The sequence below is a fragment of the Mesoplodon densirostris genome, chromosome 19, assembly GCF_025265405.1.
Source record: "Mesoplodon densirostris isolate mMesDen1 chromosome 19, mMesDen1 primary haplotype, whole genome shotgun sequence".
Taxonomy (NCBI): Eukaryota; Metazoa; Chordata; class Mammalia; order Artiodactyla; family Ziphiidae; genus Mesoplodon; species Mesoplodon densirostris.
In genome coordinates, this window is record NC_082679.1 from 51,542,766 (window position 1) to 51,564,510 (window position 21,745).

Below are 21,745 nucleotides of genomic sequence, written 5' to 3' on the forward strand. Positions count from 1 at the left end.
TTCACCTATTGTCATAAATTTAAACAATGAAGCCATTCTCGATTTCTTGTTTTTCTTTCTCTCCATGTGGGGAATACCTTCTAACTTTTCCTTCCCCTTTCCTTATCATCTTCAGAGATTTAATTTTAGGCGCTACAGTTATCCTCAAATATTTAATCTCAGTAATTACAAAAATAGTATTTGCTTTATTTATAGATATTTTTGTTTTCCAGTGAGGAATAGTAGCAAAAGTATTTTATTTACTTTGTGGCTGATACAGAGGAAAGATGATAGGGTTTCCTATAAAAATGGAGATTTTTTTCCCCCAAGTTTGTTCAGCTTCTTGCTAAAGCTAATTAGGCTAAAGTACAGACTGGGAATAAATGTCTGTGACATCACTGAGTTCTGCATGCATCTCTGGGCCACCCAGGTGCTAAGGTACTGTAATAGGTTCTCAGTGTGTAAAAGAAGAAGAAATACCAAATAAATAATTAAAAACTCATTGTGATTTACATGGTAATGGAAGTACGTTTAAGGTGAAGAAGTTCTGTGGAGGAGAGTGTAGAATTAATTCTTTTTAATTAGTAGGAGAAAGCAGGGATGGGAGACATGGAAAGCTCCACAGAGAGGGTGACATTTGAGTAATTTTGAAGAAGAACTACTCAGATGGACAAGATGGAGAAGGACATTTCAGGCAAGTCACAGAATTGTGGAATAGTTGGTGTGTTTGGAGAGTTGGATATGACAAACAGAGTGAAATACAGTGGGGAGTGGCCCTGGAGAGGTGGGTCAGTGTAATTGTGGAAATTAGTTTTTTATTAACAGGAATAGAAATGGCCCATTTAAAAAAAAATAGAGCAGGTAAATATTGATCTTTAGAAACTTGTTATATTGCTGTAGCAGTTGTTTTTGCTTTGAGATAATGTGACTTCACAATGTATATGCATACCTAAGTTATCAAATGCAACAGTAATTTTTCTTTTGAAACATGAGGATAATGGAAAGAATATTTGTGCAATATTGTGTTGATTCTGTAGTTCCTTATTTAGGATGAGGCAGAGGACTAGGACCCTAGAGAAACTTTCAGTTTGCTTATGGAGACATACAGAAATGTTTATTGCAGCATTGTTTCCAACAGTGAAAAATTAGAAACAAACTAAATGCCCTCAGCAGGAGAATGGATAAATTTCAGTGTATTCGTATAATGGAATGTTATTCAAGAGAATGAGCAGGATGTATTAACCATAGATACATCTCTAAACCAATGTTGAATCAAACAAAAAAAATTACAGGGTAAGACATAAGTATGTTAGGTTTTAGATAAAGTTTTAAATCATGTAAAACAATACTATATAGAGTTTATAGATATATACATATATGGCAAACATAAAAAATGCGTGGGAGGACTTCCTTGGTGGCACAGTGGTTAAGAATCCACCTGCCAATGAAGGGGACACGGGTTTGAGCCCTGGTCTGGGAAGATCCCACATGCCATGGAGCATCTAAGCCCGTGAGCCACAACTGCTGAGCCCACATGCCACAACTACTGAAGCCCACGCACCTAGAGCCCATGCTCTGCAACAAGAGAAGCCACTGCAATGAGAAGCCCGCGCACCGCAACGAAGAGTGGCCCCTACTCGCCACAACTAGAGAAGGCCCATGCGCAGCAACACAGACCCAACGCAGCCAAAAATCAATCAACCAATCAATCAATAAAAATCAGAAATTAAAAAAAAATGTATGGGATGATAAACACTATAGTAGAGTGTTTATTTCTGGGGAGAGAGGGAGGGGAATGGGATTTTTTAAGGTAGTAGGTGGCTTTAGCTATATATGTAAGGATATATCATATGTATGTTCTTTAGAATAATGATCTGAACTAAATATGGCAAAATATTAAAGTTTGTGAAAATTAGGTAGTAGGTACACTACTGTTCTTGACATTTTTCTGAAAACATAAAAAAGAAAAAAAAAGATCAGAAGATGACTGACAGGGACTTTCCTGGTGGTCCAGTGGTAAAGAATCGGCCTTCCAATGCACGGGACATGGGTTTCGATCCCTGGTTGGGGAATTCAGATCCTACATGCCGCGAGGCAACTAAGTCCATGCGCCTCAAACTACAGAGCCCACATACCCTGGAGCCTGTGCGCCACAATTAGAGAAAGAAAACCCGCACATGGCAATGAAGTTCCTGTGTGCCGCCACTGAGACCTGACGCAGCCAAAAATAAAAAAGTCAAAAAAGATAAAAGTAGAAAAAGAAAAAGATGATGGACAGAGACATGAACAGCTAGCAGTCAAGAGAATGAAATTTTTCAGTCTAGGGCTGGGCCTGGCAGGCGCAGAAGGCTCTGTGAGAGGAGGCGCTATTGAGTCAAGTATTGGTGACTACGGAGTGGAAGAGGCGGACTGAGGACTGAATGTGTCTAATTCAGTCAGACATTGGAGCTAATGATTTCTTTCTCCCGACGTTTTTAGAGAACTATGAAACGCAATGGGAGCAGACCTTGTCTGAATAGGAGAAGTAGGTTTGGCTCTCGAGAGAGAGACTGGCTGCGAGAAGATGTGAGGAGAGGCTGTGTTTACCTGAACGGAGCGGACAGCGCCACGGCCACTGCAGCCAGCACCTCCGCCGCTGCCTCCTCCTCCTCCGACTTACACCTTGTCCTTTGCACAGTAGACACGCCAGCGTCAGAAATTTGTGCTGGAGAGGGAAGGGAACGTCTTTATTTGCAGCTTCATGGAGACCTGGTCAGGTGAGGTCAGAGTTTTACCACGAATTCTCCTGCAGTGTACGTCACATGTGTTTCTGCTTGGGAAGCGGGCTTTAGGACTTCATTCGTGCTGGAGCTGATGATGGTTATGGGGTCACTAGGCTTGAAACAAGATTTGTCCTTGGAATGCTAACATTAGGATTCTTGAATTTAAAAACTGTCAGTGAAGGAAAATTTGATAGTTACTTCATTTGGATTATATCATAGGTCGGATATCTACATTTAAAATAATTTTTTAAAAGATTTTTTTAAAAATTAAATTTAGGGCCTCCCTGGTGGCGCAGTGGTTAAGAGTCCGCCTGCCGATGCAGGGGATACGGGTTCGTGCCCCGGTCTGGGAGGATCCCACATGCCGTGGAGCGGCTGGGCCCGTGAGCCATGGCCGCTGGGCCTGCGCATCCGGAGCCTGTGCTCCGCAACGGGAGAGGCCACAACAGTGAGAGGCCCGCGTACCGCAAAAAGAAAAAAAAAAAAATTAAATTTATTTTTGGCTGCATTGGGTCTTCGTTGCTGTGCGTGGGCTTTTCTCTAGTTGCGGTGAGTGGGGGCTACTCTTCATTGCAGTGCTCAGGCTTCTCATTGCGGTGGCTTCTCTTGTTGTGGAGCACGGAATGTAGGCACACGGGCTTCAGTAGTTGTGGCTCGTGGGCTCTAGAGTGCAGGCTCAGTAGTTGTGGCTTGCGGGCTTAGTTGCTCTGTGGCATGTGGGATCCTCCCGGACCAGGGCACGAACCCGTGTCCCCTGCATTGGCAGGTGGATTCTTAACCACTGCGCCTCCAGGGAAGCCCAAAATAAATATTTTTAAAGTTTTTTTTTTTTTGCGGTACGCAGGCCTCTCACTGTTGTGGCCTCTCCCGTTGCGGAGCACAGGCTCCGGACGCGCAGGCTCAGTGGCCATGGCTCACGGGCCTAGCCACTCCGCGGCATGTGGGATCTTCCCGGACCGGGGCACGGACCCGCGTCCCCTGCATCGGCAGGCGGACTCTCAACCACTGCGCCACCAGGGAAGCCCAGAGTTTTTAAGTAATACATATAAACAGAATGAAATAGAAATGTATAAAAGGAAATAGAATGAGAAGTACCTATGGTCATGCATGAGTATGTGTCATTGTTTGTATATAAATTTTAAAACTAATGGTGCCACATGCAACATGTCAACTTAATATCTCTTAGAAATCTTTCCATATTAATATTTATATAATTTTCATTTATTTAATGGCTAAATAGTATTTCATTTTATGAATCTACCACAATTTTAGCTAGTCTCCTATTAATGGACATGTAGGTTGTTACCAGTTTTTTACTACAAGTACTGCTGCAATGAATATCCTTGTACCTGTGATATTTCTCCCATGTGGAAGTCATCTGTAGGGTAAAGTCCTAGAAGTGGAATTGCTGGCTTAAAGGGTATGTGCATGTTTAATTTTGATAGATTTTGTCAAATTCCTCTTCATAGAACTTATACTTCGATGAATAATATAAAAGTATACCTATTTCCCCCTTACTTTCTCCAGAATATGTTAAATTTTACATATACAGACATATCCTCATGCACGAGCACATACTTGATTGTGAATAGAAATGATTGTCAACAGTTTTTAGAGAATCATAAATTCAGCATTCCAAGGACAAATCTTTTTTCAAGCCTGATGACTTAGAGTTTTGCAAATCTGATAGGAATTTTGTTATTTTGTTTTAATTTTCATTTATGTTAATGAGTTAGGTTGAGCATATTTTCATAGGTTTAAAAACCATTTGTGTTTTCTTTAAAATCTTTTATATAAACGTGAAGAAAAGTAGTCTCATAGTAGTCTTATACTGTGCATGTGAACTCTTTGATTCAGCTTTTTTAAAAAAAACTATTAGTTCTTTGAGTTAGACCTCAAATAAGAGCTCCTTAAGTGCCTGACCATTGACTTTCTCTCCTCCCCTTTCCCTGTAATAAATAAATGTCTCAAAACAGAATTCAAAACTGGGGATTCAATACTGTTGAAAGTGAGAAAGGAGGCTCCCACTTACACCTAAAAATGTGGCAATGATAGTAACACCTTTAGCTGAGCTAAACATTGATATCATTTTAAAGTCTAAACTGGGGTTTATTATGTGTTCCTTTAGGATTTGGACTAATTCCTGAAAAAGTAGACTAGCACTTGAATGTTTTCCTTGTTCACCAGTTAACTGCATTTCCTAAATCCATTTGTAAAATGAAAGGATCAGACTGGGTGATCCTTAGGCTTTTCTAAATCTTAACACTGATTCCGATCTAATTTTATCAGGTGGAAAGCCTTGACCTACATTATAGCTGGTAGTGATTGACGGAGTTCAAGTATTTAAACCTAAGACTTACTCATCTGTATACCAATGTATGTATATACAAAAATACTAGAAAAGTGGAGAAAACCCCACTTGAATTGGCTTGCTACTGCTAGTTGTGTAGTTAGTTAAGAATCCAAATGTGATACAACTTAGTTTTGTGAATCTAAACTATGCTTAAAATGGAGAGTTTGTCTCTTTTTAGTCCTGTAGCCTTGATAATTTCATAATGAAATAGCCCTTTGAAAACATAATTGATTACAAAATAATGAAAACACTGTTGAACTGTGGTTTGAAGATATGAATATATTTTCTTTTTAAAAAAATTTGTACAATTTTTAAAGGTTATACTCCATTTTCAGTTATTATAAAATATTGGCTATATCCCCTGTGCTGTTCACTACATCCTTGTAGCCTGTCTGACACCCAGTAGTTTGTGCCTCCCCACCCTCGCGCTGTGTTGCTCCTCCACCCCCCACTGGTAGCCCCTAGTTTGTTCTTTATATTTGCAAGGCTGCTTCTTTTTTGTTACATTCACTAGTTTGTTGTGTTTTTAGATTCCACATAGAAGTGCGATCATACATTATTTGAGATCCGAATATATTTTCATTGCTGGAATAGGAGCTCAAGAAGCCTCAGCCAGCCAAAGAAATGATGATGATAGATTTTAGCTAACATTAGGTGCTTTCTTTTTTTTTTTTTTTTTTTTGCGGTATGCGGGCCTCTCACTGTTGTGGCCTCCCCTGTTGCGGAGCACAGGCTCCGGACGCGCAGGCTCAGCGGCCATGGCTCACGGGCCCAGCCGCTCCGCGGCATATGGGATCCTCCCAGACCGGGGCACGAACCCGTATCCCCTGCATCGGCAGGCGGACTCTCAACCACTTGCGCCACCAGGGAGGCCCTAGGTGCTTTCTTTTGCTAGTTAACGGGCTTACTGCTTTATGCACATTTTCTCATTAAATCCTCACAGTAACTCTAAGAGAGGTAGGGTTATTCCTTTCCAATGAGGAAAATTGAGGCTCTTCGAGAGGTCCGGTAACCTGTTCAAGGCCAGGCAGGTACTGCCAACCAGTTGGAATGTTGACATCATTCATGATAGATGGCAGACTTCCTTCCGAGTAAAGACCCTCTCGGAGGGGAACTGGCGCAGTGTGCCTTACTCAGTTTCACTATTTAATCATAATTGTTTAAAGATCTTTTTTAGACCTCTTACTCAATGGTTAATTGCTTGAGTTCAGTCTTAGGTTTATCGCATCAGAAGAATAGGTACTTTCTTTGTAATAGCCCTTCATAAGATAGTTGACAGTCTAACGCAATGTCTTTTTTTTAATAACATTTTTTGTTGCTTAATGAAGTGTGATTTATATTCATTGTAGAAATTTTGGAAAAATGAAAAAGTATAAAGAGAAATAATTTTCATTGCTTATGCTTTTTGTAGATTATCTCAATCCTCATAACAATCTTGTGAGGTAAATACTTTCCCCATTTTATAGATGAGGAAAATAAGTCTTAAAAGAGTTAATCATCTCACCTAGAATCACTTGGCTGGTAAGTGTAGAGCTGGAATTTGAACTCTGGCATTCTGACACCAGATCCCATATATTACCTCCCCCTTCCCCCACCATGCTGACATTTTTTTTCCAGCTCTTTTTCAAAATGAGTGTGTGTGTGTAATTTTTAAAAATTATGTATTTGGACCCACACCATATATTCAATTTTATTTACTGCTTACTTCAATTAATTTCCTTGTGTCATAAAAAATTCCTTAGATACCAGTTTTAATAACTACAGAATATTCTATTTTATGCATATACTATAACTTGTTTAAAATTTGAGAAATTATATGCAGTAATGGTGTAGAGCTTGGATTCTGGATTGAGAGTGTGTGTGTTCAAATTGGCTCTGTTACTATGCAAGTTGCCTAACGCTTTGTCCTCAGTTTATTAATCTGTACAATGGAGGATGATAATATTTACATTATAGAGTTATCACGAGGATTAAATAGATTATACATGTTATGAAGATTAAGTGAATTAATACTTGTAACGCTTCTTAAACTCGAATGTCCAGCTGGGGAGCTTGTTAAAATGCAGATTCTGATTCAGTGGCTCTGGGGTGGGGCCTGTGGGTCTATATTTCTATTAAGCTCCTAAGTGATTTGCTACACTTTGAGGAGCAAGGAAGTAAACTGCTTAAAATGACGCCTGGACCTAGTAAGTGCTCAATAAGTGTTACCTGTTTGGGTCGTTTCAAGTCATTCAGCCCTTAGAAGTAGTGTGATGACTAAACCTTTGCCCGTGACTCTTTACGTTGTTGATTTCCGTGAACTAGGTCCTAGAAATGGGATTACTGGCACTAAAATTACCCCATTTTTTTCCTAAATCATCCATGATTTCCTTCTTTCCTTACTCTTTTTTTTTTTGCGGTACGCGGTCCTCTCACTGTTGTGGCCTCTCCCGTTGTGGAGCACAGGCTCTGGACGCGCAGGCTCAGCGGCCATGGCTCACGGGCCCAGCCGCTCCACAGCACGTGGGATCCTCCTGGACCGGGGCACGAACCCGTGTCCCCTGCATCGGCAGGCGGACTCTCAACCACTGCGCCACCAGGGAAGCCCCTTACTCTTTTTTAATCATGGACTTATCACTTGAATTTAACAGAAGGATTACTAGTTTATAGAATTTTAGCACTTGAAGGAACCTAAGAGAGATACCTACTAGCAGGGGTCTCCAGCCCCTGGCACTGGGCCGCACAGCAGGAGGTGAGCAGTGGGCAAGTGAAGCTTCATCTGCTGCTCCTCATTGCTCACATTACCGCCTGAACCCCCTCCCACCGCTCCCCACCAGCCTCCCCGCCACCGGTCCGTAGAAAAATTGTCTTCCCTGAAACCAGCCCCTGGTGCCAAAAAGGCTGGGGACTGCTGCCTACTAGTAAAATGAACCCAACCTACCAGCCTCACCATCCACTGCCCTTTCCATCCGGAAATACGTGTGGGGGCAGGGCTTTTGGTTATCACAACTACAGGGGAGGGTTACCAGCATCTAGGGTCAGCGTTCAGGACAGGGAGCCTTAATGTCCTCAGTGTGTGGGACCATCTTGTACAGCAAAGAATTGTCCTGCCTAAAAAGCCAGTAACTTCCCCATGGGAATCACTGAAACCATTTTCTTTCATTTTATGGATGTGAAACAGAGGCCTGGAGAGGTCAGGTCCAAAGCACATTCCTGCAGCTGCCTGGTGCTAGTGCTCTAGTTGGAACACAAGTATCCTGTGTCCTAGTCCAGTGCCCTTTACATGATACTATTTGGTCTGTCTGTTTTATTGGACTGTTTAAGTGACAGATAACTCAGTAGTGAAGCTTAGTGTAATCATTGCCTTCTCTTTGAAAAGTTGTAAAAATATCACATATAACAAAATGAAGTGCCCTTTGGCTCATGGTCATATTTTTACTTTTATTTTCAGTCATCAAAATGACTAAGATTTCTGTGGTTGATACACTATCTTTTAAGATAAGCTAAGAATCGATAAAATATATCTAACAGAAAATTATGCCCTCAGGATTTGGGATCCTGAGTTCTAATTCCTTTACTATCACTGACTTGATGGGTGACCTCTTAACAAGTCACTATAGTTTTGTTTACCATATTTTGATATTGTAAAAGTGGAACGAAATTCCTGTTTCAGGATACATACTGAGCTGATTAACCCTGAGGAAGGAAAAAGGAGATGATTTTTATTTTGTGTTTCATATTTCAGTAGTATTTTAAAGCTTTAAAAGAATGTGTTACACATTAAGTAATTTGTTTTTATTAAAACTTTGTTTTGTTTTTACATTTTAATACTTCTAAAATCAGTGTGTACCTTACAGTTGTTGGTAGGTCATAGTCTAACTGGCAGTGTTTTTTCTTTCTTAATGGTTATTACGATGCCATCTGGTTTACTGCAGTACAGTTCTGACACTAACCACGCAGAGTTTGCACAAACTTCCTTCACAAGTTAAAGGACATTACACCTGAAACTAACACAACGTTGTTAATCAGCTATACTCCAATATAAAATAAAAATTAAAACAAACAAACAAAAACAAGTTAAAGGGCCTGGTCTCCCAACAAGACCGCCCTGACTTGATACTCTGGTTGCACTTCTGGCCAACTGGATAAAAATTTAGGGGGCTCCCATGACCCCTTCAGGTTCAATAATTCACTAGAATGTCTCACAGAACACAAGAAAGCAATATTTAAGATTACAATTTTCGTATAAAGGATACAAATCAGGACCAGCCAAATGAAGACACACATAGGGCGAGGTCTGGGAGCATCCGTGTTACGCTCCCAGCACATTAGTGCGTTCATCCATCGGGAAGTTTCAGTACAGAGTTTTTATTGAGGTATTATAGGGTTGGCTTGACTGATTTAATCATTGATCAGGTAGGTGCTTGAACTCAAATCTCCAGCCCTCCGCTTCCCCAAGGTTGGGCTCCCTCCAAGCCCCAGCCCTCTCTTCACGTGGTTGGTCTTTCTGGTGACCAGCCCCCATCTTGAGTCAGCTCATTTCTTAGCATAAACCTAGGGGTGATCCAAGGGGCTCATGAATAACTAATACACTCCCATTACTCAGGAAACTCTGAGGATTTAGAATCTATCCCACAGGAGCCAGGGACCACGAAGGCTAGAAAGACTCTCATACAACAATGATGCATAAAAATAGTCTATCTTTCAAATGATGATGTATTAGACTAATGACATACAGTAATTTTAAAACATAACTTTTTATGTTTCTTGATGTAAGTTAACATATGAAGTGCTTTGAGCTCTCTTCTGCATACATTTTTTATCTACATTTAGAAAATAATATTGTTTCCCTAAAGGAGGCTAGGCTTTGTAAGGAAACCGACACAGGTTCAAACCCTGATGCCATATGTACTAATTGTGTGACTCTCTGAACCTCATTTTTCTTATTTCCTAGTTTTGTAAAATGTGAGATACTTCCCAGCATAGTGTCACGTATGGGGTAAACATTCATCGAAGTATCCTTGTTGTTTGTATCATGATCTGTATTGTCGGTCTTAAAATTTTGCAGATTTTACCTTTATAGATGCCCAGAGATTGAGTTTTAACCTGACCTTGATGTAGAGGATGCTGCTCTGCTTTGTTAGGATCTTGGATACAATATGTTGGATTTTAATAATGTATACTTTTGCCTCCCACTATTAACTAGAATTCTTGTGAAATGATACCTGGAATGAAATGTACTCTTCTCTTACCTCTAACTTAACTGTGGGCGCTGTTCAGATTGGCTAAGAGCTACAAACACTGTTGATAGCATCACTGTATTGGTTGGCTGGTTTGGAGAAAAATAACCATATGCACATATATTCAGATTTACAAGGACTATTGTAGCTCCTTGAAGCATTAGAAGCAAACTAAAACTGTTAACAATAGTCATATTGTCTCTTCTTAAAGCCGCAGTGGAAGTATTTCAAATGCTGAATGGAACCTTTCTTCGCTAACATACTCTCTCCTACACCTGTTTTGCAGTATATATATTTCCTTTGATTTATGAGAGATTTAACACACAGCTAATTAGCAGCCTGTTAAACTTTTGGAACTTTGAAACACAAAATTGATCCGTAAGCATATTACAGCATTTCCCTCCCCCATACTCTACTCTCTTAAGCAGATGAGTTTAATGAGTAAATGGAATTAGTCCCTTGTTTTACTTGTTTTTGCAGTTCTTGAACTATTTCTTGTTTGCTCATTTATGCTAAATTAATAAGAGCAGATGTTGAGATTCTCTTGATTTTTTTTCCCCTCCCACCAGGGAGAATACTTTCTTTAGGTGGAAATATATAAAGAGGTTTTCCAAAATCTACAGAGCCTTTTTAGACCAGGAAATTTGATCAGGTAAAATATGTCAGAATTAGGATATTTCCATTTCTCCTGGTTTTCCAGAGAGAGATAGGAAAATTGAGTTAGTGAGCTTTAGCCTGAAAGTATTAATAATATTTCTTGGTCTTGAATATGTGATCATTATAAGGGATTATATTTAAATACATTGATCTCTGTATCCAAAAGTAATAGCAGTGTTCAAGTAGAATTTGTATTATATTAGCAAGGTGTCTTAAATACCTGAAAGAGCCCTGAGTTTTAAAAGACCCTAAAGATCATCTGGCCCAACTTGGTTCTTAGAGGAGACTTCTAAAGTGTCCGTGACAGAGGGCTCTCTAGCTCTCTGTGAGCTATTTTGAGAGGTAGTCTGTTTCATTATTGGGCATCTCTAATCATTAAGGTTTTTCCTCATTTTTAAATCCAGTCTACCTGTGCAACTTCTCCTTGGTCCTAGTCCTATTCTTTGGAGCAATCTAGATAGAGTAAGTCTAATCCTTCTTTTTTTTTTTTTTTTTTTTTTTCGGTATGCGGGCCTCTCACTGTTGTGGCCTCCCCCGTTGCGGAGCACAGGCTCCGGACGCGCAGGCTCCGGACGCGCAGGCTCAGCGGCCATGGCTCACGGGCCCAGCCGCTCCGCGGCATATGGGATCCTCCCAGACCGGGGCACGAACCCGTATCCCCTGCATCGGCAGGCGGACTCTCAACCACTTGCGCCACCAGGGAGGCCCAGTCTAATCCTTCTTGACATTGGAAGGTAGAGAGAGTTCTTTATGCCCTTGGTCACCTTGTCTTCAGGTTAATCCTTCAGTCAGTCTTCCTATTACATGGCTAATTGACCCGTCCAGGATATAGTTTATTAGAAGTCTCTCTTAAAATGCATCCTTCTGGGCTTCCCTGGTGGCGCAGTGGTTGAGAGTCCGCCTGCCAATGCAGGGGACACGGGTTCATGCCCTGGTCCGGGAAGATCCCACATGCCGCGGAGTGGCTGGGCCCGTGAGCCGTGGCCGCTGAGCTTGCGCGTCTGGAGCCTGTGCTCCACAACAGGAGAGGCCACAACAGTGAGAGGCCTGCGTACTGCAAAAAAAAAAGCATCCTTCTTAGAAGAATTCTACCATTGTACTGGGAAGGTGCCTAATATTGTCACAGCCCTTTGTGGATTTTTATTTTATTTGGCTAGAGATTAATTGTAACTGATATTTTTATTCTGAAAAGTTTATTTTTCATTTCTATTAAATTCAATATGTATTGGTCTTTGTAGGCTTTTAGTTCTTTGGTCATTCCCCATGTAGTAGTTCTGAGCTGATGGAAGCTGAAAGTCAGAACTGAACAGTCAGGAAGGGCCAGGAAGTGGTTTTACTTTTATTTTTATTTATTTATTTTAGATTTTTAAAAAAATGTTTATTTATTTGGCTGTGTTGGGTCTTAGTTGCGGCATGTGGGATCTAGTTCCCTGACCAGGGATCAAACCTTAGCCCCCTGCATTGGGAGCATGGAGTCTTAGCCACTGGACCACCAGGGAAGTCCCTATTTTTATTTTTTACTTTCTGTACTCACCAATATGATTTCCATTCCTAAATTACCATATTTTTACAGTTGTTTATATTCCACTTTGTAGTATTCCCATTTCATGTTTTTTTAAATTAAAGCATATTGCCAACCAGTATTTTCTAGTTCTTTAACCACAAAACACAGAGTTCTTTCATATCTTTTTGCCATGATGGAAGGTTTATCATGTTCCTTCTGATTAATACAAGACTTAAGTTTTCTAAACAGAATCCTTTTAGGATATGAATAATGTTCTTCAAGATCTTTTAAACATACAAGCTTTCCTATACTTGTTCTTTGGTTGTTGTTTCAGATAGGGGAGACATTTTATTTTTATTCTAATTAAAATTTTATTCCTAAGAATTTTTTGAATAATGTCAGTACATTATTGAACACTACTACATGCCACATAATTTGCTAAGCACTTTATATACTATGTGATATCTTCTTGTAAGCAAATAAATAAATACTTCTAATAACAACTCTGTGAGTTAGGCACTACCCATTATACTGATGAGGAATTTAAGACAATGAAGTTAAGTAACTTGTCTAGGGGTACACATGCAGTTGGTAAGTGGCAGAAGTGAGATTCAAACCCAGGCAGTCTGACTTTTGGAGCTCATGCTCTTAGCTGCTGTATTTATGACTCTTTGCTTTCTGTTAAAAGAATTGTAAATGAGCCTCCTTAAGTCTGTGTGATTTTAAAATATGCAGTGTCACCAGAAGCCACAAGTGATTACTAACATTCTGGTTTTACCTAGCTTTCAGTCAGAACCATGTAGTCTGATGATTTCTGGGGAATTACTGGGCAGTTCATTCCTAGTTTTTATGGAAAAATCATCTGTGAAGCCAGAGGAAATATATAGGATATAGTCAGCAACCCAAAGTCTCCATTTATAATTGTGTTGCAGCTTATGTGAAATCAGTTATGGCCAGGTACAATCTTTTATAGCTCATAATTTCAATTCGATGCCTTTAAGTTTGAACCAGAGGTTCTCAAAGGGCCCTCTGGGGGTCTCTGAGACTTTTTGAAGAGGTGCATGAGGTCAAAACTCTTTCATAATAATGAGGTATTAATTTTCTTTTTCACTTTCAGTCTTGTAAGTATATAATGGAGTTTTCTAGAGGATCTAGCTGTCTTCTATTAAACCAGCTGTTAAAGAGATTTATAAAATGTAAAACAATGCAAGTCTTCTCACTAAATTTGTTTTATTCTGAAAATGTAGTTTTCAAAAAATATTTGTTAACATGTAATGTGTTCATTGCTGTTATTTAAAAATGAATAACTAAATATTTAGAAATTGTTAAGTTTAGTTTCTCATTCAGTAAATGTCAATAGATATACCCCGTGTAAACAAAAGCTCTTTGGGGGCCTCAAAAACTATAGAGGGATCCCGAGACCAAAAACTTTGAGCACCACTTGTTTAGATTAGTTGTATCATGTGATATTAGAGAAAATCTTGATATAGAAGTAAAAATCTAGAGCATATTAAAAGATTTTAAAAATCAAATGAAGTGTGTTTATTACTTAACAAATATTTTTCTTTTGAATTGTGTAAGCAGGAGATTGGAACCTACTGAACGACCTCTTCAGATTGTTTATGATTACTTGTCCAGGCTGGGGTTTGATGACCCTGTGCGCATACAGGAGGAGGCGGCAAATCCTGACCTTGGCTGTATGCTTCGATTTTATGGTGGTAAGGATTTATCAGCGGCTGTGTGGATACATTAATGACTTTTAATTGATTATTTGTACCTCTGTCTTCAGCCTTTTAAAAATATTTTATCCAAAGCCATTTTTAAGCCAATTTACTAATGTAGTTAGAAAACAACAACAAAAACAGCCTTCCCTTTTTATTTTTGCTCTCTTTGTTCTGGTGTTTTGCTGACTTACAGAATTGTTATGTACTTTTGCCAGCATCTTGATCAAATCATAGCTTTAGTATCAGTTATATTTTCAAGTTCTTTATAAAGTCCATGAACTTCTAGATAGTTTGAGAATGTTGAGAAGTAGGTGGTTATTATCATATATGACTTAACATTTGATGAACACATCAGACATGTGTATTGTTGAATTTAGTAAGCTTTAAATCTCGGATATTTTACATGCTCTTCTCTTTTGGTGCATTTTTCCCCTATTGACTATTTTTCATCTGATCACTTTAGTCATGAAGTTAGACTTAAGGAAGTCAGAATATTTCTGAATATTACTCTCCAAATATACATCAATAACTAGTAATACTACTGAGTACCATGTTTTGAGTGCTTACTGTGTGCTTTTATGCTTATGAATTACCCAGTTTACTCAGTGTAGCCACCTTATGCTCTAGGAGCTGTTATCTCATTTTACAGAGACAGAGAAGTTAACTTGTTCAAGGTCATACAGCTAGTAAATAACAGAGCTGTTTAACACCTAACAGTTTTGAGTTAATATGACCCATTTATCAGTCGAACTAGTAACTAAGTTATTAGTGTATGTAGGCATAACCATTTACTAAGATTCCCTGCTCTCATTCCTCAAATTATTGATTTTATCTGAACTCTTGTGACACGTCACAAGCCAGTTTTATTAAATGCACTTCACAAAAGATTTTATTTATAATTTTTCACCACAACAATATTTTCTGACGTTTCGTTTTATTTTATTTCCATTCATTTCTCTCCTTTGTTAGTTCATGGAGGGAGAATAGTTGCTAGGTTTATGTTAAATCTGAGGAAAATCTTTTAAGACTAATTTGAGGAACACAACTGATCTATTACTGTAAAGCTTGGTTAAAAAAATAAATAAATCTTGGATAGTAACATGCTCTTTATATGTGGTTGCACATAAGTTCTTCACTCCATGTTGTCATTCTGGGATGAAAGTTGAGCCTTGAGATGCTGTTGAGCTCCTTTATAACCAGTGAGATTGCATTTGAAGTCAGTTTAACACACAACAGTTGGCATGATTGCATTAATTTATTAATACCACCTGATAAATTATAGCATGCCTAGGATCTTAATATTCCCTTAAGAGGATATTTCCAGTAAAGTCAAAAAGAGTACTGGTTTGGGGGGCTTCCCTGGTGGCACAGTGGTTAAGAATCCACCTGCCAGTGCAGGGGACATGGGTTTGAGCCCTGGTCCGGGAAGATCCCACATGCTGCAGAGCAGCTAAGTCCGTGTGCTGCAACTACTGAGGCTGCACTCTAGAGCCCGTGAGCCACAACTACTGCAGCCCACATGCCTAGAGCCCGTGCTCTGCAACAAGAGAAGCCCCCGCAATGAGAAGCCCACGCACCGCAAGGAAGAGTAGCCCCCGCTAGCGCAACTAGAGAAAGCCCATGTGCAGCAGCGAAGACCCAACGCAGCCAAAAAAAAAAAAAAAAAAAAAGAGTACCAGGTCGTAGTACTTACTATGTTTGGTGGAGGGCGGGGGGGAAGTCTTTAACAGAGAACATTTCCAAAAGTGAGCTCTTTTAATTCAGAGAAGCTAGTATAAGTTGAGTGAGAAAATTACATTTGAGAAAGAGGTTTTTAAAGCTAGTTACTTTTGAAAATAGGCAATATATGTATATGGTACCAGAAATAAAAGGTTAAAAAAAGTATGTATGTGTGTGTAGATAGATAGATAGATAAATAAGGGTATTTTCTGTTGGCTGTGTAACAAATTGCCTCAAAATTTAGTGACTTAGGACTTCCCTGGTGGCGCAGTGGTTAAGAATCCACCTGCCAATGCAGGGGACACGGGTTTGATCCCTGGTCTGGGAAGATCCCACATGTTGCGGAGCAGCTAAGCCCATGCACCACAACTACTGAGACTTTGCTCTAGAGTCCGCGAGCCACAACTGCTGAGCCCATATGCTGCAACTACTGAAGCCCATGCGCCTAGAGCCCATGTTTCGCAACAAGAGAAGCCACCTCAGTGAGAAGCCCATGCACTGCAACGAAAAATAGGCCCTGCTCGCTGCAACTAGAGAAAGGCCACGCACAGCAGTGGAGACCCAACGCAGCCAAAAAATAAATTAAAATTTAAAAAAAATTTAGTGACTTAAAATGATATTAAATATTTATTTTTAAATTTATTTTTATTTTTTGGCCATGCCATGCGCAGCGTGTGGGCTCTTAGTTCTCTGACCAGGGATCAAACCCACGCCCCCTGCAGTGGTAGCACAGAATCTTAACCTCTGGACTGCCAAGGAAGTCACGATATTAATATTTATTATATCATACAGTTTCTGTGGGTCAGAAATCTAGGAGGAATTAGCTGGATGGTTTTGGGTTGAGTCTCAGTGAGATAGTACTCATTATATTGGCTGAAGCTGCAGTCATCTGAAGGCTTGAGTGGGGCTGGAAGATTAACTTCTAACATGGCTCACTCATGTGGCTGTTGGTAGAAGGCCCCAGTTTCTCACCAGTTTTTTGTTTGTTTGTTTGTTTTTTTTTTTTTTTGCGGTATGCGGGCCTCTCACTGTTGTGGCCTCCCCCGTTGCGGAGCACAGGCTCCGGACGCGCAGGCTCCGGACGCGCAGGCTCAGCGGCCATGGCTCATGGGCCCAGCCGCTCCGCGGCATATGGGATCCTCCCAGACCGGGGCACGAACCCGTATCCCCTGCATCAGCAGGCGGACTCTCAACCACTTGCGCCACCAGGGAGGCCCTTCTCACCAGTTTTTGGCAGGAGATCTCAGTTGCTTGCTGTGTGGACCCTTCTCTAGGGTTGCCTAAGCATCTTCACGATGTGGCAGCTAGCTGCCCCCAGTGATGAGAAACACACACATGCACATGAGTGCATGCATGCACGTGCACGCAAACACACAACACACACACACACATACATACACACAAAACACAGAGGCTTCAGTGTTTTTTATGACCTAGCGTCATAAGTCACCATCGTTTTCACCACTTTCTGTTTATTAGAATTGAGTCGCCAAATACAGCCCACACTATATAGAGAAGGGAAATAGCCCTCACCTCTTTTTTTTTTTTTTTAGGCCTCTCCTTTTGAAGAGAGGAGTTGTAAAGAATTTGAAGTATTCTTTTTGAAGCAAGTATCTTAGCAGTCAGCTTTCAATATTTCTTGCATAGAGTCTTTGGTGCGTTAGCTTAGAATATAGTGTTAATGAGGCCAGGGTCAGAGGGCCTAAGTTCAAACTAGTGTTTTGCTTTGTTTGCTTAATATGAAACGTCTCCGGTACTCCAGGGGCCATTGTGCAAATGCTAGTTATCAGTCTTGCTGGGATGGGTGCTGGGGGAAAGTGAGTGGAGTGACTCAGTGCAGATTCATGATATAAAAGCCTTGAAATAACGTATGTAACTAAAGATGAGTGGGTAGCATGATCAATCACAGAGATTAAGAGAGCCCATTAATCAACTCCTTATTATGTAAGAGGAAGTGGCATCTAGAAGGTGTGATTTGCTAGGGAAGTTGTAGTTCTGGGGTTGAATAGCTCAGGTAGCATAGCACCCAGCCTGAGCATTTCTTTCTGTGTGGTATTCTCTGTACACGTTTGAGACAGTTTCATCCAAGGAGCAGAAACACAAACAAAAGAAACCAGATACAAAAGACTTGCATATATAGTATGTTTCCATTCATTTAAAGTTCGAAAACAGGCAAAACTCAGCTGTATTGTTTAGAGATGTGTGACAGTACCACTCTCTGTCCATCCAAAGCTGCTCTTTCCTTCTTCCGTAATAAGGCTTAGAGGTGGGCACATGACTGCCCAGCTACATCTCGTTTCTCAGTCTTTTGTGCAGTTTGGTGTGCACCTGTGACAAAACTTTCTAAAGTGGTATGGAGTGGAATTATTGTGTGCCACTTTTATACCTGGTTCCTAAAGCCTTCCATGCATACTTCTTGCTCTTTTCCTCTTCTGTAGGGTAGGAAGGCAGTCATCAAGAGCAATATTGGGGCTTCCCTGGTGGCGCAGTGGTTGAGAGTCCGCCTGCCGATGCAGGGGACACGGGTTCGTGCCCCGATCCCGGAAGATCCCACATGCCGCGGAGCGGCTGGGCCCGCGAGCCATGGCCGCGGAGCCTGTGTGTCCGGAGCCTGTGCTCCGCAACGGGAGAGGCCACAGCAGTGAGAGGCCCGCGTACAGAAAAAAAAAAAAAAAAAAAAAAAAGAACAATATTGAAGTCACGTGTTGAAAATGGCAGAGCCACCATCAGCTGGAGTTTCTTGACAGAGTTGACCCCTGGTAACCCAGACTGCCCACCCTAGCAGAGAATTACATTTCTCTTGTGTTTGGGCCAGTATATTCTTTTTGTTACAGTAGTTAAAAATGCTATAACTAATACATGAGTAGCAAAAACATAAAGAAAACAAGGAAATTATTATTATAAAAGTGAAGAGAATGGCTGACCTCTAGGGTAGAGGGAGGAAGTGACTCCTACAAGTAGAATTTTTTTTTTTTTTTTTTTGCGGTACGTGGGCCTCTCACTGTTGTGGCCTCTCCCGTTTTTGAGCACAGGCTCCAGACGCGCAGGCTCAGCGGCCATGGCTCACCGGCCCAGCTGCTCCGCGGCATGTGGGATCTTCCCGGACCGGGGCACAAACCCGTGCCCCCTGCATCGGCAGGCGGACTCCCAACCACTGCGCCACCAGGGAAGCCCTACAAGTAGAATTTTTGAGTTAATACAAGTATATACCGATAGTGGTTATCTATTAAGCAGTGATATATAATGTGATAATTATGATGTAATAATCAATTTGGTATATACCTATTGAGAATTTTCTTTTATTCCTATCTAATGTGTATTTGCAGAAATATATTTTGTTTACATAAATGCTGTCATTTGGTGTTGGTCTTCATGCTTTTTTTCTCCCAACAGTGTTTTGGAGGTCTTTTTTTAACTATCTTCTATATGCATTTCTTTATGTTGCGTACTATTGGATGTCATGTATGTATTATAGTTTATATAACAATTTCCCTAGTGATGGACTATTACAAATAGCACTGTAGTAAAATTGCATCTTTTTGCACCTGTGTTTCTTTTTTTTTTAAATGATGTAATCGGAATTTTTATTTTATTTATTTTTAAAAATTTATTTATTTTTGGCTGCATAGGGTCTTCGTTGATATGCACAGGCTTTCTCTAGTTGCGGTGAGCAGGGGCTACTCTTTGTTGCAGTGCGCAGGCTTCTCATTGCAGTGACTTCTTTTGTTGTGGAGCACGGGCTCTAGGCGCACGGGCTTCAGTAGTTGTGGCTCATGGGCGCAGTCATCGTGGCTTGCAGGCTCTAGAGCGCAGCCTCAGTAGTTGTGGCGCACGGGCTTCATTGCTCCACGGCATGTGGGATCTTCCCAGACCAGGACTCGAACCCATGTTCCCTGCATTGACAGGCGGATTCTTAACCACTGCGCCACCAGGGAAGTACCTGCACCTGTGTTGCTTCAGAATAAATCTCTGAACATGAAGTTATTGGGTCATAGGATATTTATTCTCATTTAAAATACTAATAGTTACTACTGCAAAACAAATGTATATCCTATCAGTATATCAGAGTACCCCTTTGCTCACAATATCTCCTTTTAATATTATTAGCATTTAAAACTTTTACTAATCTAATGGATTAAATGTTGGTCTCGTTTTGATTTTGTTTACCTGATTACTAGTATGGTTGAATATTGTGTCATATGTACATTGATCTTTAAGTTTTCTTCTCCTTTGAATTAACCCTTGATATTTCTGTTGTTTATCCTTTTTCATATTGATCAGAAGGACTTTTTTTTTTTTTTTTTTTTTTTGCGGTACGCGGGCCTCTCACTGTTGTGGCCTCTCCCATTGCGGAGCACAGGCTCTGGACATGCAGGCTCAGGGGCCATGGCTCACGGGCCCAGTCACTCCGTGGCATGTGGGACCTTCCCGGACCGGGGCACGAACCCGTGTCCCCTGCATCGGCAGGTGGACTCTCAACCACTGCGCCACCAGGGAAGCCCCAGAAGGACTTTTGTATATATTCTGAATATACATCCTCTGTATACTGTATTTGTGACACATTTTTTTTCCAGCCTGTAACTTGTTTTCTAGTTTTGCATATTGTTTTTTATTGTGCAGAAGTTTTATTTAATCAGATTTAGTCAGTCTTTTCCTTTAATACCTTTACATTCCTTCCCTATCCTAGGTCATAAACATACTCTGTATTTTCTTCTAGTACTTTTATATTTTTAGAATGTGATATGAGGTAGGGATCTATCTTGACTTTTTTCTCTGTTGATAGCCAGTTGTCCCAACAATACTTATGAAATAGCTCATCCTTTTCCTGCTGATTTGAAGCATCACCTTTATTATTATTAAGTTCCTATACAAGCGGGGGTCTATTTTTGGCCTCTATCCTATTACATTGATGTCTTTGTCTTATGCTAATATCAATGCTATTTTTAATATACCTATATGATAGATTCTGATAGTCGGTAAGGAAGTTCCCATTCACTTTTCTTCTCTGAAAAATCAGGGAGATCTCTAGAATCAAAGAAATATTTCTGAAAATGTAGTATTTGGGTTGGTTCTTTAAAAATCGACAGAATTTCAGTAATCAGAAAGGAAAAGGAGGACAGAGGTGGGGTATTAGGAATTTCAGTGCATGTTCTGTGAATCACACACACAGATAATTTGAGTCCAGATTGTTTTGGGCCTTGAGTGCAATATCAGGAGTTTAGCCTTTATTTGGCAGATGGTAGCAGGAAGTGATGGGATCCAAGTGAGCCTGAGAAAGATGAATCTGGCACCAGCGTGAACAATAATTCAGGCGTGAATTAGTAGGGATCTGAACTAGGGAATGGGAAGGAATCATTTGTATAGAGACTTTTTGAAGGAATAGTCAGTAAGTGTTGATGGTTGATTGAAAAAAGGAGTTGAGGAAGAGAGCCTAAGAGGCAAAGCTGGCTCTTAGGTTTTGAGGCTGGGTGGCTTTGGGAGACTGACAGGACTTGAGCTGTGAGAAGGATCTGGTTTGCAGGGATGGTGATGACTTGGTTTCAGGCATGTTTAATTGTAAGTGGTGGTAGACATCCAGTTGGAGATGTCTGGCAGGTAGTTGGAAGTGTGAAACTAGGAGCTTTGGAAATACAAATCTGGGAGTCAGGTACATGGGAGTGTTAAATCCGTGGAAGTTGTTAAGATTATCTTGAAAATAATACTTAAATATAGGAAAAGAAGGAGGCTTAAGGCAGAACTTTCATTATAACAACTAGCATTTGTTTTATACCCTTACTATGTGCTGAGCATGTACTAAGGTGCTGAGCGCTCTATGTACCTTTTCTCAT

General features: G+C 40.4%; 1 protein-coding gene across 4 annotated transcripts in view; it reads left to right on the forward strand.

Moving 5' to 3' along the window:
* PHLPP2 (PH domain and leucine rich repeat protein phosphatase 2) overlaps positions 1-21,745 on the forward strand; it is a 75,259-nt gene that overhangs the window by 5,195 nt on the left and 48,319 nt on the right. For 3 of the 4 annotated variants that reach the window (XM_060083712.1, XM_060083714.1, XM_060083713.1), the window contains exons 2-3: positions 2,458-2,735; positions 14,059-14,192. In XM_060083712.1, coding sequence (XP_059939695.1) covers positions 2,458-2,735; positions 14,059-14,192 — 412 coding nt within the window. The remainder of the gene's footprint in view (positions 1-2,457; positions 2,736-14,058; positions 14,193-21,745) is intronic. The other variant, XM_060083715.1, reaches the window with a different exon arrangement.